Source organism: Mandrillus leucophaeus, unplaced genomic scaffold (genome assembly GCF_000951045.1).
Source record: "Mandrillus leucophaeus isolate KB7577 unplaced genomic scaffold, Mleu.le_1.0 Scaffold247, whole genome shotgun sequence".
Classification (NCBI taxonomy): Eukaryota; Metazoa; Chordata; class Mammalia; order Primates; family Cercopithecidae; genus Mandrillus; species Mandrillus leucophaeus.
Genome location: NW_012102554.1, coordinates 432,878 through 456,380, shown reverse-complemented (window position 1 = coordinate 456,380; position 23,503 = coordinate 432,878). Strand labels below are relative to the sequence as shown.

At 37.4% G+C, this 23,503-nt stretch overlaps 1 protein-coding gene across 5 annotated transcripts in view; it reads right to left on the bottom strand.

Annotated features, from left to right (window-relative positions):
* TCF12 (transcription factor 12) overlaps positions 1 to 23,503 on the bottom strand; it is a 377,169-nt gene that overhangs the window by 109,549 nt on the left and 244,117 nt on the right. For all 5 annotated transcript variants that reach the window (XM_011983162.1, XM_011983160.1, XM_011983161.1 and 2 more), the window contains one exon: positions 14,616 to 14,680. In XM_011983162.1, the coding sequence (XP_011838552.1) occupies positions 14,616 to 14,680 (65 nt within the window). The remainder of the gene's footprint in view (positions 1 to 14,615; positions 14,681 to 23,503) is intronic.

The following is a 23,503-nucleotide window of genomic DNA, read 5'->3' as shown; positions in this document are numbered from 1 at the left end:
CATCCTTTATTAATGAGAACTCTTGTTAATTATATTAGAAGGTACTCTAAATATGATTTTGTAGGAAGATGGAAGAATATCCTGTGTAAAATGGTGCTGTTCAGTAAGCTAGGAGGATTCAGAATTATACTGCAATAATTTGGATAGTCTTTATTCTCAAAAGGGAAAATAAACTAGGCACAGTGGTATGCACCTGTAGTTACAGCTACTTGGGAGGGTGAGGCAGGAGGATTGCTTAAGCCTCAAAGTTTGAGGCCAGTCGGGGCAACACAGTGAGACCAAAAAATAAAAAACAAACAAACAAACAAACAAAAAAACAGAAAGGGAAAATTAAGTGTTGAAAAACAGGCTTGCTTTCTCAGAACTGAGTTTTGTTAAATGGCTTGGCTTAAACGCCAAGCCACTCATAACTTCACATCAAATAAGGGCCTAATTAACCCTAGGTCAAAAATTATTAGCATCATTTTATGATTAAGATTTAGAAGTACTAACCTATTAATTTATTTAAGAAAATTAGATGGAGAGTACCTAATATGTTATATTCACATACCTCAAAAAATTTAAAATATTGGTATGAATTCATGGAACCTCTGCTGTGTTATAAAAGAATTCTATAGACTTCCTTAATTTCAAGCCTATCTTATACCCCTGAAATTGTATGCAGTTTTAAATATGTAAAGGCAAGCAGCTGTTCAAAAGATTTATCTTTTTGGGGAGGGAGTATGTGGAAATTAAAGGAATAGAAAGGTATACAGCACAATTATAACAGAATACATAAACTGTTAAGATTTCACAGATTCTTTATGCTATAGTACCATGTGTTTCTTTTGTCACTGAGGGATCAAGAAACAAAATTGTTCTAAGAGCAGAATTATTACAGTATTACCATATTTGCAGTTGTTCTAATTTTGAAAAATCACTGTTTTAGCTGTAAATCCATTTGAAGTTTCAGAGATTATGACAGAGTAACCCAAGAATGATAAAGAAGCCTCTTACCCCAAGTCATAATCAGATCAAAATCAAAGGGTGAGGGCACCTCAGGGCAAAATATAAATGTTGGGCTTTAATAATATTTCAGTCTTTGTTAATTTTCTACAAACGATTAAAAAAACTAACACATTTCAAATTTGGAAAATATGGCCATTTGTGAAATAATTGTATTATGATGCAAATTCATTTACATTGAAATTTCAGGGATATGTTTGCAATTATCAGCATGTTGTTAAAGAATTCTATCCTGAGAATCTCATTAGATAGTGATGCAAACTACAGTTATCATTCTGAGAACAAAGGGATCTTGAATGAGTAATCAATAGCAACTGGCAGAAAATGAGACATTAATTATGATCCTCTCTAGTGTTTTGTCTAAGACAAGATTTCATTAAATGCTTTGTGCAACCTGAATAGTTCTAAAGTCATTACTAACACTTTGGACAATATATTAATTTGCAGGAGGAAGGAGGGGGGGAAACAGAAAAACAAAAGTGAAAGAAAACCTGAGATACTTCTAATCCTTTCCTAAGGTCAATAAAAAACCACCAGCCACCACTAGCCAACTGTTACATTGGTTCTTTTACAAATCCCAAATCTTATAATCTCAACATAGCCTCTTGAAAACTTAATATTGTCTACACTTAAAGTATCATGCAAGTTTGAGAAGATAATGACAGTCATCCATCAAATGTATCCTGCCAACGAAATCAGCCCAATCTTAAAAAAAAATTGTTTCTTTTTTCGAGACAGAGTCTTGCTCTGTTGCCCAGGATGGAGTGCAATGGCACGATCTCGGCTCACTGCAGCCTCTGCCTCCTGGGTTCAAGCAATTCTCCTGCTCACTGCAGCCTCTGCCTCCTGGGTTCAAGCAATTCTCCTGTCTCAGCCTCCTGAGTAGCTGGGACTACAGGTGTGCACCATCACGCTTGGCTAATTTTTTTTTGTATTTCTAGTAGAGATGGGGTTTCACCATGCTGGTCAGGCTAGTCTTGAACTCCTGACCTAGTGATCTGCCTGTCTCAGCCTCCCAAAGTGCTGGGATTATAGGCATGAGTCCCGTGCCCAATCAATCAGCCCAATCTTTCTAGCTTAAAAAAAGAAAATAAACTACGCATGTAATATTACACTGCTAAAACGTGATAATCTAGCAGTTTCAGTTTCCTAATCTTCAATTACGAGTTGCAATAGGAAATTTTACCATCTTAATTTTTCTTTTTCACTAATTTTTTTTTTCTCAACTTCCCTCCCAAATCTTTTATCAGCCAATGAGAAGATATCACAGTAGAGAGATCTGGGATGTAGATCACTAAAGATAGACTTCTTAGAAATAAAAGAAATATGAAGAGAACAAGCTAAATGTCATTTTAATATATCCAATATTTAAATAATTACATATATGCAATAAGAATGACTTTCCTTTAGGAATGTATAGGCTTCCATAAAAAGTTCAACTTCCAAAAATACTATAGGGGATTTTTTGAAAGCAGTCTTCTGAGGTTAGTAGTGAGCATATTCTAAGCATGTCTACTCCAAAGTGAGTTTTTCTGAATGTCTGAATTTATTACTCTCTTATTAAAAAGGCCTAACTGAATGTTTTCCTATGTGTTACCAGTATGCGTTTGCGACTTTTCTTTAATGAATACAAAGAAGCCAGCTGTGTGAGGTACTAACATTAGAAGAACAGGAGATGAAATCTTACTTCTCTTTGGTATTTGTGGAAATGGTGTTATGTAGTCCTACTATTTTCAGAAGAGTTCTAATACTTTGAAGTCACTCTTTTTCTCTTTAATACCAGCTTTAACATGGAACAACTAAGTATCCTCTCTTCTCAATTCCTTGCATTTTCGTAAGTATAATTAAGAGTAAATAAACCCCAATATAGCATTAGGCATATAGTTAGGCATGCAATACTTCAAAAACTGAAAATTACACACTAGACATCTTCAAAACATTAAACTTTTTAGTTTAGAAAATTTCATATACACGAAAGTAGGAAAAAAAAAAGTACAATTAACCTTCATGTTAATTGTATCACCCAGCTTTGACAGCTGTCAACCAGCTTTGACAGCTAGCTGTCAACATTCTGTTGTTCCTGCTTCATTTGTTCTGCCATCTCCTATCCCTTGTTACATGCTCCAAAACTGACAATAATCCCTTATCATGTAATAGCCAGTATGTGGTCACCTCTTTTTTCTGTTTTGAGATGGCATCAAATCTCTACCCATTATTTAATAGGCTCTTTTCTCCTGAAATAAGTTTACAAAAGAATAAATGGACTTTCTGAAACTGCTTCCAAAGAGCACTAAGTATCATCAAAAGTATAACCATCAATTTTCATGGAGAGAACAGAAACAAAGAAACAATGAATGCAGCCTGGGCAACATGGCAAAACCCCGTCTCTACCTAAAAAATATAAAAATTAGCCGATTGTGGTGGCACATGCCTGTAGTCCCAGGAGGCTGAAGTGAATTACCCAAACCTGGCAGGTCGAGGCTGCAGTGAGCTGTGATCACACCACTACACTCCACCCTGGGTGACAGAGTGAGACCCTGTTTCACAAAATAAATAAATAACTAAATAAAATAAAAATAAAAGAATGAATGAAGCTTTTTCCCTGCCAAGTAAGGCCTGTATAATCCAACACTCTCTCTCTCTCTCGCATTTTAACAAAAATAGGACACTACAAGTGTCTATTGACTGGGCACGGTGGCTCACACCTGTTATCCCAACACTTTGGGAGGCTGAGGCAGGTGGATCACCTGAAGTCAGGAGTTCGAGAGCAGCCTGGCCAACATGGTGAAACCCCGTCTCTACTGAAAACACAAAAAGTTATCCGGGTGTGGTGGGGGGAGCCTGTAATCCCAGCTACTCAGGAGGCTGTGGCAGAAGTGCTTAAACCTGGGAGGCAGAGGTTGCAGGGAGCCGAGATCATGTCATTGCACTTCAGCCTGGGAGACAAGAGCAAGACTCCATCTCAAAAAAAAAAAAAAAAAAAAAAAGTGTCTATTGCCTGATACTCCAAGATTAGACTTTCTTTCCACAAAACAACTATGTTCCAAACAACCCACGAAACGCAGATCACTCCGCAGGCAGCTGATGGCTTGTTAGTCTTACTTATACGCTCTTTTCTAGATTACATGGTTCAGATTCAAACAACATTTTCTCAGTGCCTACTGTGTGCCAACTAGTGTGCATGTATGTCCCTTTCACATGCTACCTTATGAGTCAATCATCTCTGGATAGCTTCCACATCAAACCAAGAGCTAGTCTTATGTTTTCTTAATCTTCGTGACTCCAACAATTCCCTAAATCACCAATCTCCTCCCCAAAGGAGGACTAGATTGTTAGCCCTGGAAACCACTTGACTTGTGAAATCTGCAAGTCCAATATTTAACTCTTTGACATAACCTCTTGTTCTTATAGAGCCATTATTCTCTTATTACTTACTGCAAGTGTTCTTTCACTGCATAACAACCAATATCTTGACCTTTTTTCCAGTCACAAAGTTTAATCATGGCTTCATTTCCTTCCTTTGAAACCTGGTCTATTACTTTAACCATTCTCTTATCACTACATCAATTCTCCTATCCTTCTAATATTGACCAGTTATGAAATCTTGGGAAAATTATATAACTTCTTGAGGCTTCAGGTTCCTCAGCAATCAAATGGGAAGAATAACAGTAACAGATGCAACAGCAGCAACAATACCACCATCTGAGTATGTGGGGACTAAATGAAATTATGCTTATAGGGTCAAGTGACTGATACATGCTAGTTATTATGTAGCATCATCATTGCTAACCTATCTAACTGGCCTGCAATCCTGATCACTATATTGATTCAACTATTTGCTGTCTGTGCTTACACATGTAGTTTGCTGGGTAGTATTAGCATAAAAGTTGAAGCACATACACACCCATATAGGTTAGTATCAACAGTAATTTCTGGTCACCAACCTCAGATGGATCAACACCATTTGGAAAGCCTTTTACTTGTCACTAGAGAGTTCATGGAATTGAGAAACATTTTAAGGTCTTCTACTTCTTTTTCTTTAGAGACAGGATTTCATTCTGTCACCTAGACTGGAGTGCAATGGTGTGATTATAGCTCTTAAACTCCTGGGCTCAAACAATCCTCCTGCATCCACCTCCAGAGGAGTGGGAATACAGGCATGCAACACCATGCCCCTTTTAAGGTCTTTTATTTCAATCAAACAACAGGTACTGTAATCTCTCTATTATAAAATGCCAGTAAAGTGGATGTGTACCCTCTGCTAGGAAACATCCAGTGAGAGGAAAGTCATTTATCTACCAAGGTTTAATATTCTACCCCATTAACAGCTCAACACATGACAATATTTCTTTTTAAAATTAAGCTGAAATCTGGAATGCTTAATTTCTACCCATTGTCCAACTTTTTAACCTTCAAAGTTACAGAAAAGTTGAATTATGCTTCAAAAACTTAAAAGATGCTCTTCATGTTACTTGAGTAACTAACTTATTAGTTCTCTGAATGAGTTGGTTTACTTATGCCTGTTCTGAAACACGTTTGCTCAGAATAGAATACAGTGCCAACTTTCGTGTTCTAACTATTATGTTTCTAATAATTCTGCCCAAGACTGAGGCTATTAGGTTTGTTGTTACATAAAGATCAAAATTGCTGTTTAAAACAACTAGTTTTAATTAATCCTCTTGGGGAAACAGCAGACCAGTGTAATCATGTTACAAAGCAGAAATGATCTTGTTCTTGACATTACCATAGAACAAAAGTCTAGAAGGGACTGGAAACTTGTTAATTCACTGTACCTAAACCTCCTGCCATGAAGAGAAAAACTGTAGAAGCCTTAGGTAACCTTACAGAGTTGTAGAAATTCTTTTTTTTTTAAGAGACAAGATCTCGTTCTGCCACCCAGGCTGGAGTGAAGCAGCATGATCATAGCTCACTGTAACCTCAAACTCCTGGGCTCAAGTGATCCCCCTCAATCACTTGAGCGATCAGCTTCCTGAGTAACTAGGACTACAGGTGCACACCACCACCTGCAGTTAATTTTTAATTTTTTTTTTGTAGAGATAGGAATCTTGCTAAGTTACCCAGGCAATTTGAACTCCTGGCCTCAAACAATCCTCCTGCCTCAGCCTGGAATGCTTTATATATCCTGGATATCAGTCCTTTGTTAAACATACGCTTTGCAAATACTGGACTTCTAGACTGTGGCTTGCCGATAAGCAGAAGTCTTTTGTTTTTGTTTTGTTTTCTTTTGATAAGCAGAAGTCTTTAGTTTTTGTTTTGTTTTCTTCCCCTAAAGAGACAGGGTCTTGCTATGTTGCCCAGGCTGGCCTTGAAATCTGTAACCCAATTTAGGAAGAACTAACATCTAAGTGACAGTAAGCCTTCCAACAGATGTTTGAGTTTTCACTGTTGACGCTTTGCCATCTTCTGTTACATTTTTCCCTCAGTATTTCATGCTTTTGGATACTACTATAAGCAGTACTATTCTGTTAATTTTATTTTCTAATTTTCACTGCTAGTGTACAGAAATACAATTAACTTTTTAGATTCACTTTGTATCCTATGATACAGCTAAAAGTACTATTTATTTTTAGAAGTTTTCTTGATGATTCCTTAGGATTTCCTATGTACACAAACATGTCATCAGCAATTCAACTTATTCCTTTCCAATTTCTATGACCTTCTTTCTTGTCTTCATACACTGGCCAAAACATAAAATGGTGAGAACAAAAATTCTTACCTTGATGCTGACATTAGGTGGAAAGCATTTAGTCTTTCATCATTAAGTATGCTGTTAGCCATATATTTTTCCATGTTTGTCTTTTATCAAATTGAGGAAGCTACCTTCTATTAGCTTGCTGAGAGATTTTATCATGAGTATTCAATTTTGTCAAACACCTTTTCTGTATCTATAGAAATGATCATATTGTTTTTCTTCTTGATGCTGTTATAATGTGGTGAACTAAATACATGGATTTTCAAATCTTAATCCAAACTTTCACTTCTGATACAAACTACACGTGTTATTTGAGTATTGCCAGGATATTGCTCACCTGATAAAAAGAGCTGAGAAATGTTCACTCCTCCTGTTTTCTAAACTAACTTGTATAAGATTGGTATTTTTTTTTTCCCTAAGCATTTGAAAGAATTAATCATTTGAAAGAAGCCATATGACCCTTATGCTTTCTTTGTGGGAAGGTTTTTGACATGAATTTACTTTCATTAACAGATATTCAGGCCTGGTGCAGTGGCTCATGCCTGTAATCCCAGAACTTAGGGAGGCCGAGGCGGGGGGATCACAAGATTAGGAGTTTGAGATCTGCCTGGCCAATATGGTGAAAATACAAAAATTAGCTGGGCGTGGTGGCAGGCACCCGTAGTCGCAGCTACTCGGGAGGCTGAGGCAGGAGAACTGCCTGAACCCGGGAGGCAGAGGATGTAGTGAGCCGAGATAGTGCCACTTCACTCCAGCCTGGGCAACAGAACGAGACTCCATCTCAAAAAAAAAAAAAAAAAAAAAAAAAAGATAAACATCTATTCAGATTTTGTTTCAATTTGTCTCCTTTTGGTAAGTATTTTTCAAGAAATTCATTTATTTAATCCAAGTTGTCAAATTTACTGAATTAAGTTATAATGTTTATTATATTCTTAATGTATATATGATTCACAGCAGTAACCTCTCTTTCATTCCTGGTACTGGTAATTTGTGTTCTTGTTCCCTTCGTGTTAACTGATCTAGTTAGGGGTTAACCTTATGATTTATTTCGAATAGCCAAATTTTGATTTTGTTAGTTTTTTCTATTACATTGATTTCTGCTCTTATTTGTAGTATTTCCTTCTTTCTATTTATTTTGGGTTTACTTTGTGCTTCTTTTTCTAGCTAAGTTCTTAGGGTAGAACCTAGGTCATTCACTGTACATCTTTTCTAATATAAGCATTCAAAGGTACATTTTTCTTCCAGGCACTCGTTTAACTGCACCAACACGTTTTGTTATCATATTTTCATTATTATTCAGTTAGAAATACCTTCTGAATTTCCTGCGGTTTCTTTTTAAAATGATGCGTCATTTAAACATGTTGCTTAACTTTTGAACATTTGGTGTTTTTCTAGATATCTTACTGACATTGCTTTTTGAGACAGAATCTTGCTCTGTTGCCCAGGCTGGAATGCAGGAGTGCAATAACTGCTCACTGCAGCCTTGAACTCCTGGGCTCAAGCAATCCTCCTGCCTCAGCCTCCTGACACCACACTTGACTAGTTTTCTTTTTTTTTTTTTCTTTTTAATTTTAGTAGAGACACAGTCTAACTATGTTGCTCAGTCTGGTCTTGAACTCCTGAGATCAAGGGATCCTCCCGAATCGGCCTTCCAAAGGGCTGGGGTTACAGGCATGAGTCACCACACCCAGTCTTATTGACTTCTAATATAACTTTGCTTTTTATTAAACTTTTATTTTATATTCAGGGGTACATGTTCAGGCTTATTATATAGATAAACTCGTGTTGGGGTGGGGGGGTTGTTGTACAGGTTATTTCATCACCCAAGAAGTAAGCCTAGCACCCAATAGTTATTTTTTCTGATCCTCTCCCTCCTCCTACCCTCCACCTTTAAGGAGGCCCCAGTGTCTATAGTTCCCCTCTTTGTGTCCCTGAGTTCTGATCAGACTTCTTACTTAAGTCTTTTGTGTCCAAAGAACATACTTTGTATGGTTTCAAACCTTTCCAATTTACTGACACTAGTTTTATGGACCAGCATATGATTCCAGCCTGTTAGTGTAATGTGTGCCCCTGAAAGGAATTTATGTTCTTCAGTTGCTGTATGCAGAGTTCTATACGTATCATTTAGGTCAAGGTTGTCGATAACTAGTTAATTTTGTTCTACATCTTATACTAAATTTTTTGTCTAGTTATTCTGCAAACTGCTAAGACAGAAGTATTCAATTTTTCAAGTATGATTGTCAATTTGTTTATCCCTCTCTTTAATTTTATCAATTTTTGTTTTGTTTCATTTGTTCTGAAGCTTTCTTATTAGGCGTATACACATTTATCATTGTTATGTCTTTCTGATGTATCAACTCTTTTATTATTTTACTATTATAAATGTCTGTATATGATACTGGGTATAACAGGAAAAAAGAACAAGGAAAAACCAAATGGTATAAGCTTATTTCCAAACAACTAAGAGTTAAGTAAGGTACAGTTTTTAAAGTTGTCATCTTCTCAAGGGTGTAATATCTGAACTCAGATGAAACTTCACACTTTCTGAAAAAAACCAAGACCCTGCCATCTTCTACATTTAAATACTTAGAGAAAAACTTAAACTACTTGAATAAATATTTGCTTAAGAGGTATAAAGGAAAAACTTTGTTATACTGATAAAGGATTTTTCACTTAACTGGTAGTTTTTAAAGTAATATATCTATTGTTAATAAAGATGCTGGCTTCTATGCTCTGTGTTTGATCAATAAAAAAATTTAATTGCAGAATGATCTATCAGTGTTTCCAGTAATACTGTGACATGAGTTTCTTTTCAATGGCTCATCAGTTAATGTGATTGCTGTGAATGTAATATGAGGACACTCATTTAGCAACATATTATTACATCATCTTAACATGAAGTAAGGCCCATCAGGCATTATTAAATTAGTCTGAATTTTGCAGTATGTCAGCAGCATTTTATGTACATTAATAGCAGAGTTAATGCCCCTTGGGGGATTCTGTTGAAGAAAAATGGTTTCAACGTGGTGTTTGGGTATCATTTTAGAGTCACTATTTATATTTCCTTGGATTTGCTTTTGTCGCTTGTGAATAGGTAAGACAAAATGGCAGCGTTAAAGTGTATTTTTTGTCCCTCCTCTGACTCATTATAATAAATACTGTTTGGAATACGTGTTTTTCTTTGAATAGTTTGTCCTTGCTGCAGAATAATCTTTCCACTCTGCTGAATTTTAGGCTTCCTCTCTGGGGCTCACAAATTGCTTCTACGAATTCTTTAAAAAAAAAAGGTATCTTTCTGTTATTTGAGTATCTTTAAATCTTGTATATAGCAATATTGTTATTTTGTATCAAACATTCTAGTAGCCTTGTTCTTCTCTTTTCCATAGGCCTTCCTGATCTCTCCAGAATATTTATAAACTGTTTGTCAAACAGCAATCATATAGTTTCCTCTAAGGATAACTCCTATTGGCTTATACAGAGGAGTTGGCATGTACAGAGGAGTTGGTTTTCTCAAAGCACGAACTCTAGTCCACGTGAATCAAAATCACCTGGACATTCGTTAAAAATTTAAATTCCCTCTGGGAGTGGTGGCTCTTGTCCGTAATCGCAGCTCTTTGTCAGGATGAGGCAGGAAAATTACTTGAGCCTAGGAATTTGAGACCAGCGTGGGCAACATAGTGAGACCCCATCTCTAAGAAAGAAAATACAGAAAAATTAGCAGGGCATGGCGGGTGCATGCCTGTAGTCCCAGCTACTCACGGAGGTATATGAAGACCCAAATTACCTTTTGTTATGTGGGCCACATGAATTTAGAAATTTAATATTATGTATTTATTTTTTGAAATGTTTTCACAAGCCCATACACTTTAACTTTCAGAGACCTACTACGTAGGTGGAAGCAGAAACTGCTTATCTTATCTTTCAGATGACGAAATCAATGCAGAGATGAGACTTGAACCTAGGTCTCTTGACTAAACCTTATATCCCTTGAGCCCAGGAGGTCTTGTGAGCGCCACTGTACTCCAGCCTGGGTGACAGAGTGAAACCCTGTCTCAAAAAAAAAAAAAAAAAAAAATTCCCTATCTCCTTCTCAAATTAAAATGAAGGAAGGTAATAAGGGCACAGAGTTGAAATCTGAGGGATTCCTATGCTGAAGTATAGTCATATAGCCAAAACACTCAAGCATGAGTTTAGGTTTCCCACTTGCTAGATATGTAACCTTAAGCATAATACCTTACAAGAACCTCTGTTTACTACTCTGCAAAATGAGTTGTTGTTAAAAGAATTAAATGTGATTATGTTTAGTTCAATGGCTAGTTCAGTTAGTGCTCAGCAAATGGTAGCAAATGTTATTACAGTGCCACACATTTAGATTTAAAATAAATGTCTTTTGATATAAGAATTAAATCTGGTACAAATGCACATTAATCCTTGGTAAAAACTGTTAAGATTCCCCTTTGCAAAAATGGACAATTACATTAATAGAACTTATTGCTGACTCTAACTAAACAGCAATACCTTTGCCAAGAGGGTATAAAAATGTTAAGTGAAAACATTTGAACATAATAAAAACATTAATATAAGCATGGACTATGATTTTAGATGTAGCTGTGGTCTCAAAAAGCTTACAATAGTGTTTTCTTCCCCCCTCAAGTTTAGCAGTAACATTAACATTAGACCAGTGGCTCGCAAACAGTTAGGTATCTTAAAAATAATATTAAAGATCCAAAATATCTTTTGTTATGTGGGTTACATGAATTGAGAACTTTAGAATTATGTGTTTATTTTTTGAAATGTTTTCATAAGCCTATACAGTTTAGCCTTCAGAGATCTACTAAGTAGGTGGAAGCAGAAACAGCTAATCCTATCTTTCAGATAGAAATCAGTGCGGAGATGGGACTTGAACTTAGGTCTCTTGACTCTAAACGTTTTGTCTTACCCCCCTCAACTGACATTTACTGACCTTCTATTGTATGATCAGGAACTGAGAAGAGCACTTTCATATATCTGATAAGTAAACAAATTTGTTATGGTTATAAGGTATTCTTATACTATGATAATACATATAAGATTCAACACTGCCTAACTAAGCTGCTGTCTTATATTTAAGATGAAGATGAAAAGACTTTTAAGGCCCTGAAGCAGGGTGGCAGACAAGTTAACTTAATGATATGTCACAGATGCAGTCTGCAGAGCTTACAAGCTTAAACCTACATGATTCTTTGTAGTTACTTTTATCAATCATTCATTGTCCAAATGATATAACTTAGTTTGGTCATTTATTTATTTATTTATTTTTGAGACGGAATCTTCCTCTGTTGCCCAGGCTGGAGTGCAATGGTGCAATCTCAGCTCACTGCAAACTCCACCTCCTGGGTTCCAGCAATTCTCCTGCCTCAGCTTCCCAAGTAGCTGGGATTACAGGAGCCTGCACCATGCCCCGCTAATTTTTGTATGCTTAGTAGAGACGGGGTTTCGCCATGCTGGCCAAGCTGGTCTCGAACTCCCAACCTTAGGTGATCCGCCCGCCTTGGCCTCCCAAAGTGCTGGGATTACAGGTGTGAGCCACTGCGCCCGGCCGCAACTTAATTTTTAAAATTTGGTGTACTCTGAAGAGATTCAGAGGAGTGATGGTTAGGTGGCCTACAAAACTCGCACAATGAGTACTACAGCCAAGATCAGAAATTAGATCCACAGCCTCCAGTTTAGGTCATTTATGAACTAAAATTCAGACTATGAAATTCAAACAGTAACTTCTTAAAAAAGAATGAGCTCTGATATCAACTATGAATTGCAGAAATATTACAATCACCAATCCACATCTGATATAGACCAAAAAAGAGGTATTTTGGTTTTCATCAATGGATATTGCTAAAACTATACAGAATAAATCGTATATCTTGGTTGGCCTTAAAGTACTGTTACCTTTGAAAGAGGTCAGAAAGGTACCTTAATGGAGGCTAGATGTTCAACTGCTGCTTTTCTATTTTTTACTGTGATCTGAATAAGCACTTACATTCTTTGGTTCTCTGCAATTTTTAACTAGGCATGATCGGTATGCTGGTAAATGTTTAACAACTGTTTAAGAAAATGGAAGCCCTGAATTGTAACATTTTTGGATTTCCACAGTGTAAACACTTCCTTGATGGCCATTTTTTTGTTTTTATCTTTATTTTTAGAGATGCAGTCTTGCTACATTGCCCAGGCTGGAACTGTACTACTGGGCTTAAGTGATCCTTCTGCTTTGGCTTTCCAAGTAGCTGGGACTACAGGTATGCACCACAGTGCCCAGCTCATAATAGTCAATTTTAAGATACCAGTGTGATGTCAACCATGCTTGCTAAATTCCTAAAAGTTTAACAGATTTGGCTCTTGTGAGCTAGTAAAAGCTGGTAAAGCAAAACACTGGCTATGACACAATGCTAATCTATATATATTTTAAATGACTAGGATAAAATAAAGCTAACCATAAATGGAAAATAAAGCAATCATTAGTAACACTAAAACTTTAAAAAATCACTTGGATGAAAATAGAATAAGACTGCTTGGTCTGAAGCCAAGAAATCTGAGTGTTGGTCCAGTTACTACCCCCAACTCTACGATACTTAACAAATCACTTACTCAGACCATGCCTATTTGCCATTAAGGATATGGGAATAGATGATCCTTAATTTTTACAATATATTGATTTTCTCTCTCTCTTCCTCCTTCCTTTCCTTCTCCCTTCTTTCTCTTCCTTCCTTCCTTCCCTCCCTCCCTCCCTCCCTCCCTCCCTTTTTCTCTCTCTCTCTCTTTCAGACACAGTCTCACTGTCACTCTGGATGGACTACAGTGGCACAATCATGGGTCACTGCAGCCTTCAACTCCTGGGCTCAAGTGATCCTCCTGCCTCAGCTTCCCAAGCAGCTGTGACTACAGGCATGCACCACTACACCTGGCTGATTTTTACATTTTAAGTAGAGACAAGGTCTCACTATGTTGCCCAGGTTGGTCTCCAACTCCTGAGCTCTAGGGATTCTCCCACCCTAGTCTCCCAAAAGTACTGGGATTACAGACGTGAGCCACCGTGGCCAACCTACTACAATACATTATTTTATAATGGGAAGGCATATCACAAAACAGGATGTTATGTAAAACTCTCTTAGAGGCACAATTATGAAATATATATTAAATGGAGTATTATTAGCACAGCAGTTAAAACCGGCTCACATGCCCATGCCTGAAATTAGGGTAGGCCCTCATGTAAAGCATGCAGATGGCAGAAAACAAATTTAATATGTTCTGCCTTTCCTTTCTATTCTTTTTGGCTTGATTCTGATGGGAATCTGCAGGTGAATTGTGTGTTCAGGATTCTCAGTCAAAAGATATGAGGAAAAAGGCAGAGAAGATGCCCATTAGCAGAAGCACAAAATGCTAGAGAAGGTGGACAGCTGAAACAAAAATTCCAAGTCGGGGAGGGTGTGAAGCCTAAAAATTGGTAGATGCAGGATTGAAAACAAAATGCTTCCAATATTAATGATCAGTTTGACATTACAGGATATTCAAGCTATGCAGATCAATCATGTAATTTTTATGTACCAGCAATTATGTTTTCTGTGAGAAAATATGCAGGAAAAATTCTCAGAAATGACAGGCATTTTGGAAAGGGGTAGAAAGATAACTGCTACTTTGTTTCTAGTTAAAATGGAGGTGGGTTATGAAAATCTTTGATGATAAAGACAGCCTGGTAAACTGGGGAACTGAAACAATTTTAAGCAGAGAGAGCAAAAAAACAACATTTAGTTACAAATTAAACAAACAGTAGTGAAATAAATTCGATAATTTCTATCTCATCTATTAATAGAGTCTTTATGTGTTTAAAAACCATCTCATTGCTTTTTTTAATTATTAAACTTACTTGACAGCCTGGTAATCCAGTATCTCTGCTGTACAGGGAAAATGAGCCTCTCTCTGATGTTTTTCCTATAAAACAAAGAAATTAACTTTATATAAAACTCCTCATTTATTGACAATCAAAATTCTAGACTATTCATGGTAATTATATTGCAGTTTAAAAATAGAACAAATTAGAAATAAGAGGATACAATCCAATAATTTGTAAAAACTTGCTATCATTTCAGTCAGTCTGAGTCAAATTCTGGGCAGGATATAGTGACTCACGTCTGTAATCTCAGCACTTTGGGAGGCTGAGGTGGGAGGACTGCTTTAGTCCACTAGCTCAAGACTAGCGTGGGCAATAGTGAAGCCTGTCTCTACAAAAAATAAAAAATTAGCATGGTGATACATGCCTGTATTCCCAGCTACTCAGGAGGATGAGGTGGGAGGATCACTTGAACTATATAAAGTAACATGTAAATACTTTATTTTCAAGGTATAGTATTTTAAAACACAGTTAAAAGAATGAAAAAGACATCTATACAGCCAACAATATGGTCCATGTACCCACTAGTTAGAATGTTTTCCCATGTTTGCGTCAGATTGAACCTTCTTCTCTTCTTTCTCTCTCAAAAATTAATACAGTATTGGGCCGGGCACGGTGGCTCACACCTGTAATCTCAGCAGTTTGGGAGGCGAAGGCGGGCGGATCATGAGGTCAGAAGATAAAACCATCCTGGCTAACACGGTAAAACCCCGTCTCTACTAAAAATACAAAAAATTAGCCAGGCATGGTGGCACGCGCCTGTAGTCCCAGCAACTCAGGAGGCTGAGGCAGAAGAATTGCTTGAACCCAGGAGGCGGAGGTTGCAGTGAGCCGAGATCACACCACTGCACTCTAGTCTGGGCAATAGAACAAGACTTTGCCTCAAAAAAAAAAAAAAAAAAAATTAATACAGTATAGACATAGCTCAAACCACACCTCTGGATAACCATTATCATAATATTGATGTGCATATTTACCATGTATGTTTTGTACTCTTAAATATATATTCATATTCTCGAACAATATACATTACTGTTTGCATTTAATACATTTAACAGATGGAATTACATGCTATTTATCTTGAAACCTGCATTTCCATATATTATGTTTTGAGCTATGTGTTCATAACAGATCCCTAGTTTGAGTATCTTTACTGCTATACAATGTTCCATTATACAAATAAAACCAGTTTATATATTCCCCTACCGAAAGATAGTTTTTATATTTGTTTGTCATGAGCAGTATTGAAACAAATATCCTTGCACGTCTTGTAAACACACACACACACACACACACACACGTCCCTTCAGGATAGACACAAATAAGGGAAACTGGTAGATTAAAGGATGCTTCAGCTTTACAGGCATTGATTACCTTACTATTCTCAGAAGTCACCATGCCCATTTATATTCTTCCCAGAGACATGTAAGAATTCTTGCTGTGGTGGGGGACAGTGGCTCATGCCTGCAATCCCAGCACTTTGGGAGATAACATGCCAGAGGCGGGCAGATAACCTGAGGTCAGGAGTTCAAGACCAGCCTGGCCAAAATGGTGAAACCCCATCTCTACCAAAACTACAAAAACTAGCCAGGTGTGGTGGCACACACCTGTAATCCCAGTTACTCAAGAGGCTGAGGCAAGAGAATCATTTGAACCCAGGTGATGGAGGTTGTGGGCAGTCAAGATTGTGCCATTGCATTCCAGCCTGGGCGACAAAGTGAGACTTATCTCAAAAAAAAAAAAAAAAAAAAAAAAAATTCTTATTGTGACTATACCCACTGATACGGTTTGGCTGTGTCCTCACCCAAATCTCACCTTGAATTGTAGGTCCCATAATCCCAACATGTAGTGGGAGGGACCTGGTGGGAGGTAACTGAATCATGGAGGTGGTTACCCCCATGCTGCTGTTCTTGTGATAGTGAGTTCTCACAAGATCTGATGGTTTTATAAGGGGCCTTTCCCCTTTTACTTGGCACTTCTTGCTGCTGCCATGTGAAGAAGGATGTTTGTGCTTCCCCTTCTGTCATGATTTTAAGTTTCCTGGGGTCTCCCCAGTCATGCTGAACTGTGAGTCAATTAAATCTCTTTCCTTTATAAATTACACAGTCTTGGGTTATGTTTTTATTAGCAGCGTGAGAACGAGCTAATACACCCACAGTTCAAAACTTTCATGGCCAAGTATCAGGAATAGAATGGGCCAGTTCTTGAGGGAGAATGGATGTTAAGTCTCACAGCGTTAACAGTAGGGTACTCATTCATAGGTATTCAATATACTAAGCGAATTTGCAATGTAGCATTTTTGAGGTTCAGTAACTAACGCCCCCAAACATGGTGCTTTGACATGCTGGATTGAAGCAGCAGCCTCAAGGTCTGTCTAAGTCATGCCCTCTCCACCAGACCCCTCCCCACAATCTTCTGTTTTTTGCAAAGCACAGAATGAAGTTGTTCTCTGAAATTCCCTATCTATTTAGAAAGCGGACCTGCCAAAGAAGAACACAACTGTCTTCCCTGAGTTTCAATAATTCCTTCTATGCCAGTCATTCTAAGTTGGCATTTCCCTTCAGTCTCTGCCATCTTCTTGTTCCAAGAGGATTTCTGATCCATTTTGATTAGATGCAGGGAAGGCTGTGTATGTCAGAATTCCAAGTGTACAATCCTGTAATGGTTTTATTTTGTAATAACTAGTTTTACTTAATTCATTTATTTATTTTGAGACAAGGTCTTGCTCTGTTGCACAGGCTAGAGCATAATTACATAATTACAGTTCACTGCAGCCTCCAACTCCTGGGCTCAAGCAATCCTCCCACCTCAGCCTCCCAAATAGCTGGGACTATAGGCGTTTGCCACCACACCTAATTTTTTAAAATTTCATTTTTAGTAGAGACAGGATCTCACAGTATGGCCTAGGCTGGTCTCAAATTCCTGGGCTCAAAAAATCCTCCTACCTCAGCCTTCCAAAGTGCTGACGCTACAGGTATGTGTTACCACGGAGGCCTGGCATTATTATTACAAGGATTATTTTCCCTATCTAAAGGGTTAATAGATGTCAGATTTAGAATTGTAAAACTTCTACATCAATTAGTCAGCATGACATGTATACTTTAATGAAAATGATACTAGTCCATTTCTGAGGCTTTTAAAAAATAATTATGTATCATATCAATAAACAATTTTCAACATCCTATTCACGTGTAGAGTTTTTTTTAATTAGTGAACTACATTTTTTATTGATCGATTTTTTTTGAGATGGAGTCTCACTCTGTCACCCAGGCTGGAGTGCAATGGCATGGTCTCGGCTCACTGCATCCTCCGCCTCCTGGGTTCCAGCGATTCTCTTGCCTCGGCCTCCCAAGTAGCTGGGACTACAGGCGTGTGCCACCACACTCGACTAATTTTTGTATTTTTAGTCGAGATGGGGTTTCACTATGTTGGCCAGGCTGGTCTCGAACTCCTGACCTTGTGATCTGCCCACCTCAGCCTCCCAAAGTGCTGGGATTTCAGGCATGAGCCACCACACTCAATCATGAGTTAATAATGTATTGTATTTTGACTCAAATGTCCTAGTAAGAACTCTTAAAAAAAAATGTTGAGGTGGAAAAAGGAACAAGGTTAGAGGTGAATATTAGCTCTGTTTTTAATAATGTACAGCTTTTAAATACAATCTTAATTATCTGTGTGGAGGCTACCCACATAATAGATCATTTTAAAAAACCTAAAGTTTTAAACTTACTTTCCTGTGCTTATTAACATTCCTAAAATTTCTTATCCTTTCATAAAGGACATTGAATTCAGAGAGAACGAAAACTAATTTAACATAAGCTGAAGATGTTGCAAAGTAAAAGTTTCTTCTGAAATGAAAGTTGATAGCTTGTTTTCAAAATGATACTTAATCTATTCAAATAAGAATTTGAAATGCAAATACATTTTTATTTCACCTTTCATTTATTAGAAACTAGTTATTTTCTTAAGGACTTATACATTTGAGTATCCTTGAAATATAATAATGCATACTCAGTCTAAGACTTAGGAGGCATTCATTTTTAATTCTTTCAAAATTATTTTTCACAAGAACTATTTTCATGAATTAAAATTAATCATATACATTGTCTTTGTTTTATCTCAGGCATCTGACGTCAAAAATCTTTGGCAATTTTTAAACATAAAAATACATGAATGAAGTATACAGACAATTTTAACTGGTCAACTTCAGCTGAAAACAGTTTAAGAACTACTAGTAATGTAACACATATCTAATTTTCCTCGAAGCACCTGTGAAAAAATTATTACAAAGAACTTTCTGGGATAGTCTAATACAGGGTTTTTACTAGACCCTTGTGTTGTGGGGATGTGGGTGTGTATAGGTATGGATGTGTGCACATGTGCATGAGCCTCTTGAGCGGACTTCTCAGAATCATGATTATAAATGTACAAAACAAAATATAAGTATTTTAAGGTACAATGCCATGTAATTGTCAAAATGTCCTTTTAAAAACCTCGTATTTCCTATAATTTATTAACACATTAATAAGATTTAGCAGCAGGACTAATAATAATTTGAAAGCATAAATAACAGTTTAAGATACCTGCAACAATTATGATATGAAAATATCTATTGTTCTACTGGTGACAAAGACTGTAGGTACTGTCTGGACTATTTTGCTATCCTTATTCAAAATGGAAGGCCATGCAAACTTTCACTTAGAGATTGGTAAAAATAAAGATGATAATTTTTTCCCATTCAAGTTCATTGATTCTCCTTCTGTCCTGGGATTCTCTGGACCCCAGGTTAAGAAACCCAACTCTAGTAGAATAGCAACATATTACTGGAAAATATACAAGAATAATACATATATATGTATATTAAACCATTAGATACATAACATGTGTGCAAAGGTATTTTAAGTAGCTAAACTTACACGGTTTACATTAACCAGATCCAGCATTTTCTGACCTAAACTAAAAATTGCTCAAGAAACGACAGATAATTTTGACTAACTTATACAGTATTTAAAACATTTATTCAATTTATACAGTATTTAAAACATTTACTCAAGAAACAGCAAATGACTGAAGTTCATAACATTATTTTCTCCAGACATATAAACTCTTAGAGGCATTAGTTACCCTAACAAATATTCTCAGACTTAAAAAAAAAAAGTTATCTTGCTCTACTTAGTTGCAACCTTTCAATGCTTACAGAAATACAAACTATTGCTATTCTTTTGACATAAGATACAATGAGCAGTCAAATTGAAGGTGGGAGTGGACAGGCACAGTTCTACATTCCCATTTCTCTCCATCTCAATTACAAATATCCAAGCATTGACTAGACAGAAGAATCTAAGATCCATACATTCCATCAAACATTTATGGGCTAGTCACTGACAGATGAAGAGGTTAGGAGATGAGGAAGACACAAGCTTCTGGCCGGGTGCTGTGGCTCATGCCTGTAATTCCAGCACTTGGGGAGGCTGAGGTGGGAGGACTGCTAGAGCTTAGGAGTTCAAGACCAGCCTAGGCAACACAGTGAGACCTGACCTTTATTAAAAACAAACAAACAAAAAACTTAGCTGGGCATGGTGGTGCATACCTGTAGTCACAGGAGGCAGAGGTGGGAGGATTGCTTGAACCTGGGAGTTTGAGGCTGCAGTGAGCTATGATAATGCTACTGCATTCCAGCCTAGGAGACAGAGTGAGACCCTGCCTCAAAAAACAAAAAACAAAACACAAACAAAACAACCCCTGCAAGCTCTACCCTCAATAGGTGCCAAACAATGAAAAAGCTTACAGCCTACTGGATGACCAAGTTTTTGAAGTACTGCTACATTTGTTAGATATTTAGCTCTTTTTAGTGACAGAAATCTAGTATTTGATAATATATATTTATTAAAAATACCACAAAGGTTTGAAGGTGCCTGATATGGTTTGTGTGCCCACCCAAATCTCATTTAGAATTGTAGTTTCCAAAACCCTCACATGTTGTGGGAGGGACCCGGTGGGAGGTAATCGAACTATGGAGGTGGTTACCTCCATGCTGTCCTTACGATGGTGAGTTCTCATGAGATCTGACGGTTTTATAAGGGACTTTGCCCCACTTTGCTCTGCACTTTTCCATGCTGCCACCATGTGAAGAAGGATGTGTTTGCTTCCCCTTCCACCATGATTGTAAGTTTCCTGAGGCCTCTCCAGCCATGTGGAACTGTGAGTCAATTAAACCTCTTTCCTTTAAAAATTACCCGGTCCCAGGTATGTCTTTATGAGCAACCTGAGAGCAGATAAGCCACAATCCACACTTGGAGAATGGTGTTCAGTTTCACTCTTCCTTCAACATGCAAATTTAGACCAAAGCAATTCTACAATACTCTCATGGTATGTGCTCTGTTCTTATCAACAGAAAAGAATGTATTGATGAGGAAACAGCCAGAAATAATGATATTATGGAATATAAAGCCTGCTCAGCATTTCTTTCTGCAGCAGTACAGTAAATACCTAAAAATTTCCAGACAAGTTTATTAATTTCAATGAATAGATACTATTCAAGAAATAACTGTTGCCTTCACAAGTAGCAGTACAAAATAGAATAGCTTCCCTATCTGTATGAAAGCCAATATTATTTCTGTTCATTTCTGTCAGATATTCTGATCTGCATTCATAAATTTGAATTCAGCATATTTTACACAGAAAAACTCCGTGTGTTATAATTTAAGTATTTAGCTTGAGACTGGTTTTTCTTAAAAGCTAAAAGCTTAACCTAGAAACAATTCCTGGATATTTCAAAAAAGTTAATGAGATCAACATTACTATGTTCAAAATGAAGTATTTCAATGTGTAACTCATATGAGCTTTTCCATATTTACTTTTCATAGAAACAATGTGAAACCCTTATATAGACAAATCTAAATATTTGTGCACAAATCTAAATTTGAGGACAGTTTTATGAGCAGACTACCCTCCTCCCCCTTGAGTGTCTTTGAAAACTCATTATTTACCTTACCTTTTTGTTCGTGGAGAACCTACTCCTCTTTTGTAGGCAAACTCTATCAAAAATACCATACAATTTGAATCATACTAACCATATGGAGAAACACAAAATGCTAACTTACAAAGTGGGCAAATCTGCAATGCCGTAGAGTATGAGAGCAAAGACCTGGGAATTCTGAGTACTGGATTCATCTCTTGGCTCTTGCTTTGCTCTCATTGAGTGAACTGGGAAAGTTACAGGTCACTTAACATCAATGACCCCACTCACTCTTTTAGGAAAATCAACTGAATAACATGTATCTCCCACAGACCCCGCACAGTTTAATTAATACTTATAACGTATTCAGAAATTCTTGTCTAGAAGATACTGTTAGAATTACAGACTTTATTTTGGTAGTAATCTGCTCAAACGTACAGAAAAAGAATCTAAAAAGGATCTTAATTGACCAGATTTTTTGTTTTTAAAGAAAAGAGAAAGGGGATTTTAAAATAAATGCTTGCCTATTTTCTTCACAACAATTTGTTTAAGCATTATTGGCTAACATTTGTGCCAACCACACTGCTGGCTACATTGAAGATACTTAAATATCTAGTGCTAACAAGCACAGCTGCTGGACTTCTATGCCCTCCTCTTGTTCACTCCATGCCAAATTACTCACACAGCTATGAATGATGAGGCAGCAGCATAGGAAAATGCCAAGTGTGAGTGAGATTAGTGATAAACCATAGGATCCCTATAGAGGTCAGTGATTAGCAAGTTCCCAGTTGTAATCACTTTTCTAACCCGGCCTTTATCTCATCACATATGCCATCTTAATTTTGCACCAGCTTCCTGTGATGTGCATCAGAACTGTAAGCAGCTTCCCAATCAATAATTCTGGCAGAATTGCTAAGGTGCCAATGGAGTATCCTATTATCCTGATAAAAGCACACAGTCAGACCTGGGCAATTTGAATAGGCTTTATAAATGACTTCCTAGGCTGAGTGCACTGGCTCATGTCTGTAATCCCAGCAGTTTGAGAGGCCGAGGCTGTGGATCATTTGAGCCCATGAGTTAGAGACAAGCCTGGGCAACATGGCAAAAACCCAACTCTACAAAAAATACAAAAAATCAGCTGGGCATGGTGGTACACACTTGTAGTCCCAGCTACCAGGGGGGCTGAAATGGGAGAATCACCTGAGCCCAGGAAGTCTAGGTTGCAGTGAGTCGTGATTGCACCACTGCACTCCAGCCTAGGCAACAGAATGATATACTGTTAAAAAGAAAAGAAAAGAAAAAAAAAAGAAACAACTTTCTGAGACTTTAAAATCTGTGATGAAGTACTCTAGGATGGAAGCATTCACCAACTCAACTATCCTTCCTCATGCTCTCCACCTCTCTCCCCTTAACATCAGATTTGCAAATTAAATATAAATAGGTGAGGATGAGAAGGACTACAGAAAACAGTTTACATTTCCATCATTAGAATGGCCAGAAGAGCACAATTCGATTTGAGAGGGTGAGGTGGGTGGGTAGTAAAAAATTCTAAATGAATGAACAGGGCAGAATTACATAAATACATTTTGATTAATTTCAGTCACTGATCAGAACTTTCTGGGCCTGGCATAGTGGCTAACACCTGTAATTCCAGCCTTTTGGGAGTCTGAGGCAGGCGGATCACCTGAGGTCAGGAATTCAAGACCAGCCTAGCCAACGTGGTGAAACCCCGTCTCTACTAAAAATACAAAAATCAGCTGGGCATGGTGGCACACACCTGTGGTCCCAGCTACTTGGGAGGTTGAGGCAGGAGAATCTCTTGAACCTGGGAGGTGGAGGCTGCAGCGAGCCAAGATCGTGCCATTGTACTCCAGCCTGGGTGACAAAGCAAGACTCCGTTACAAAA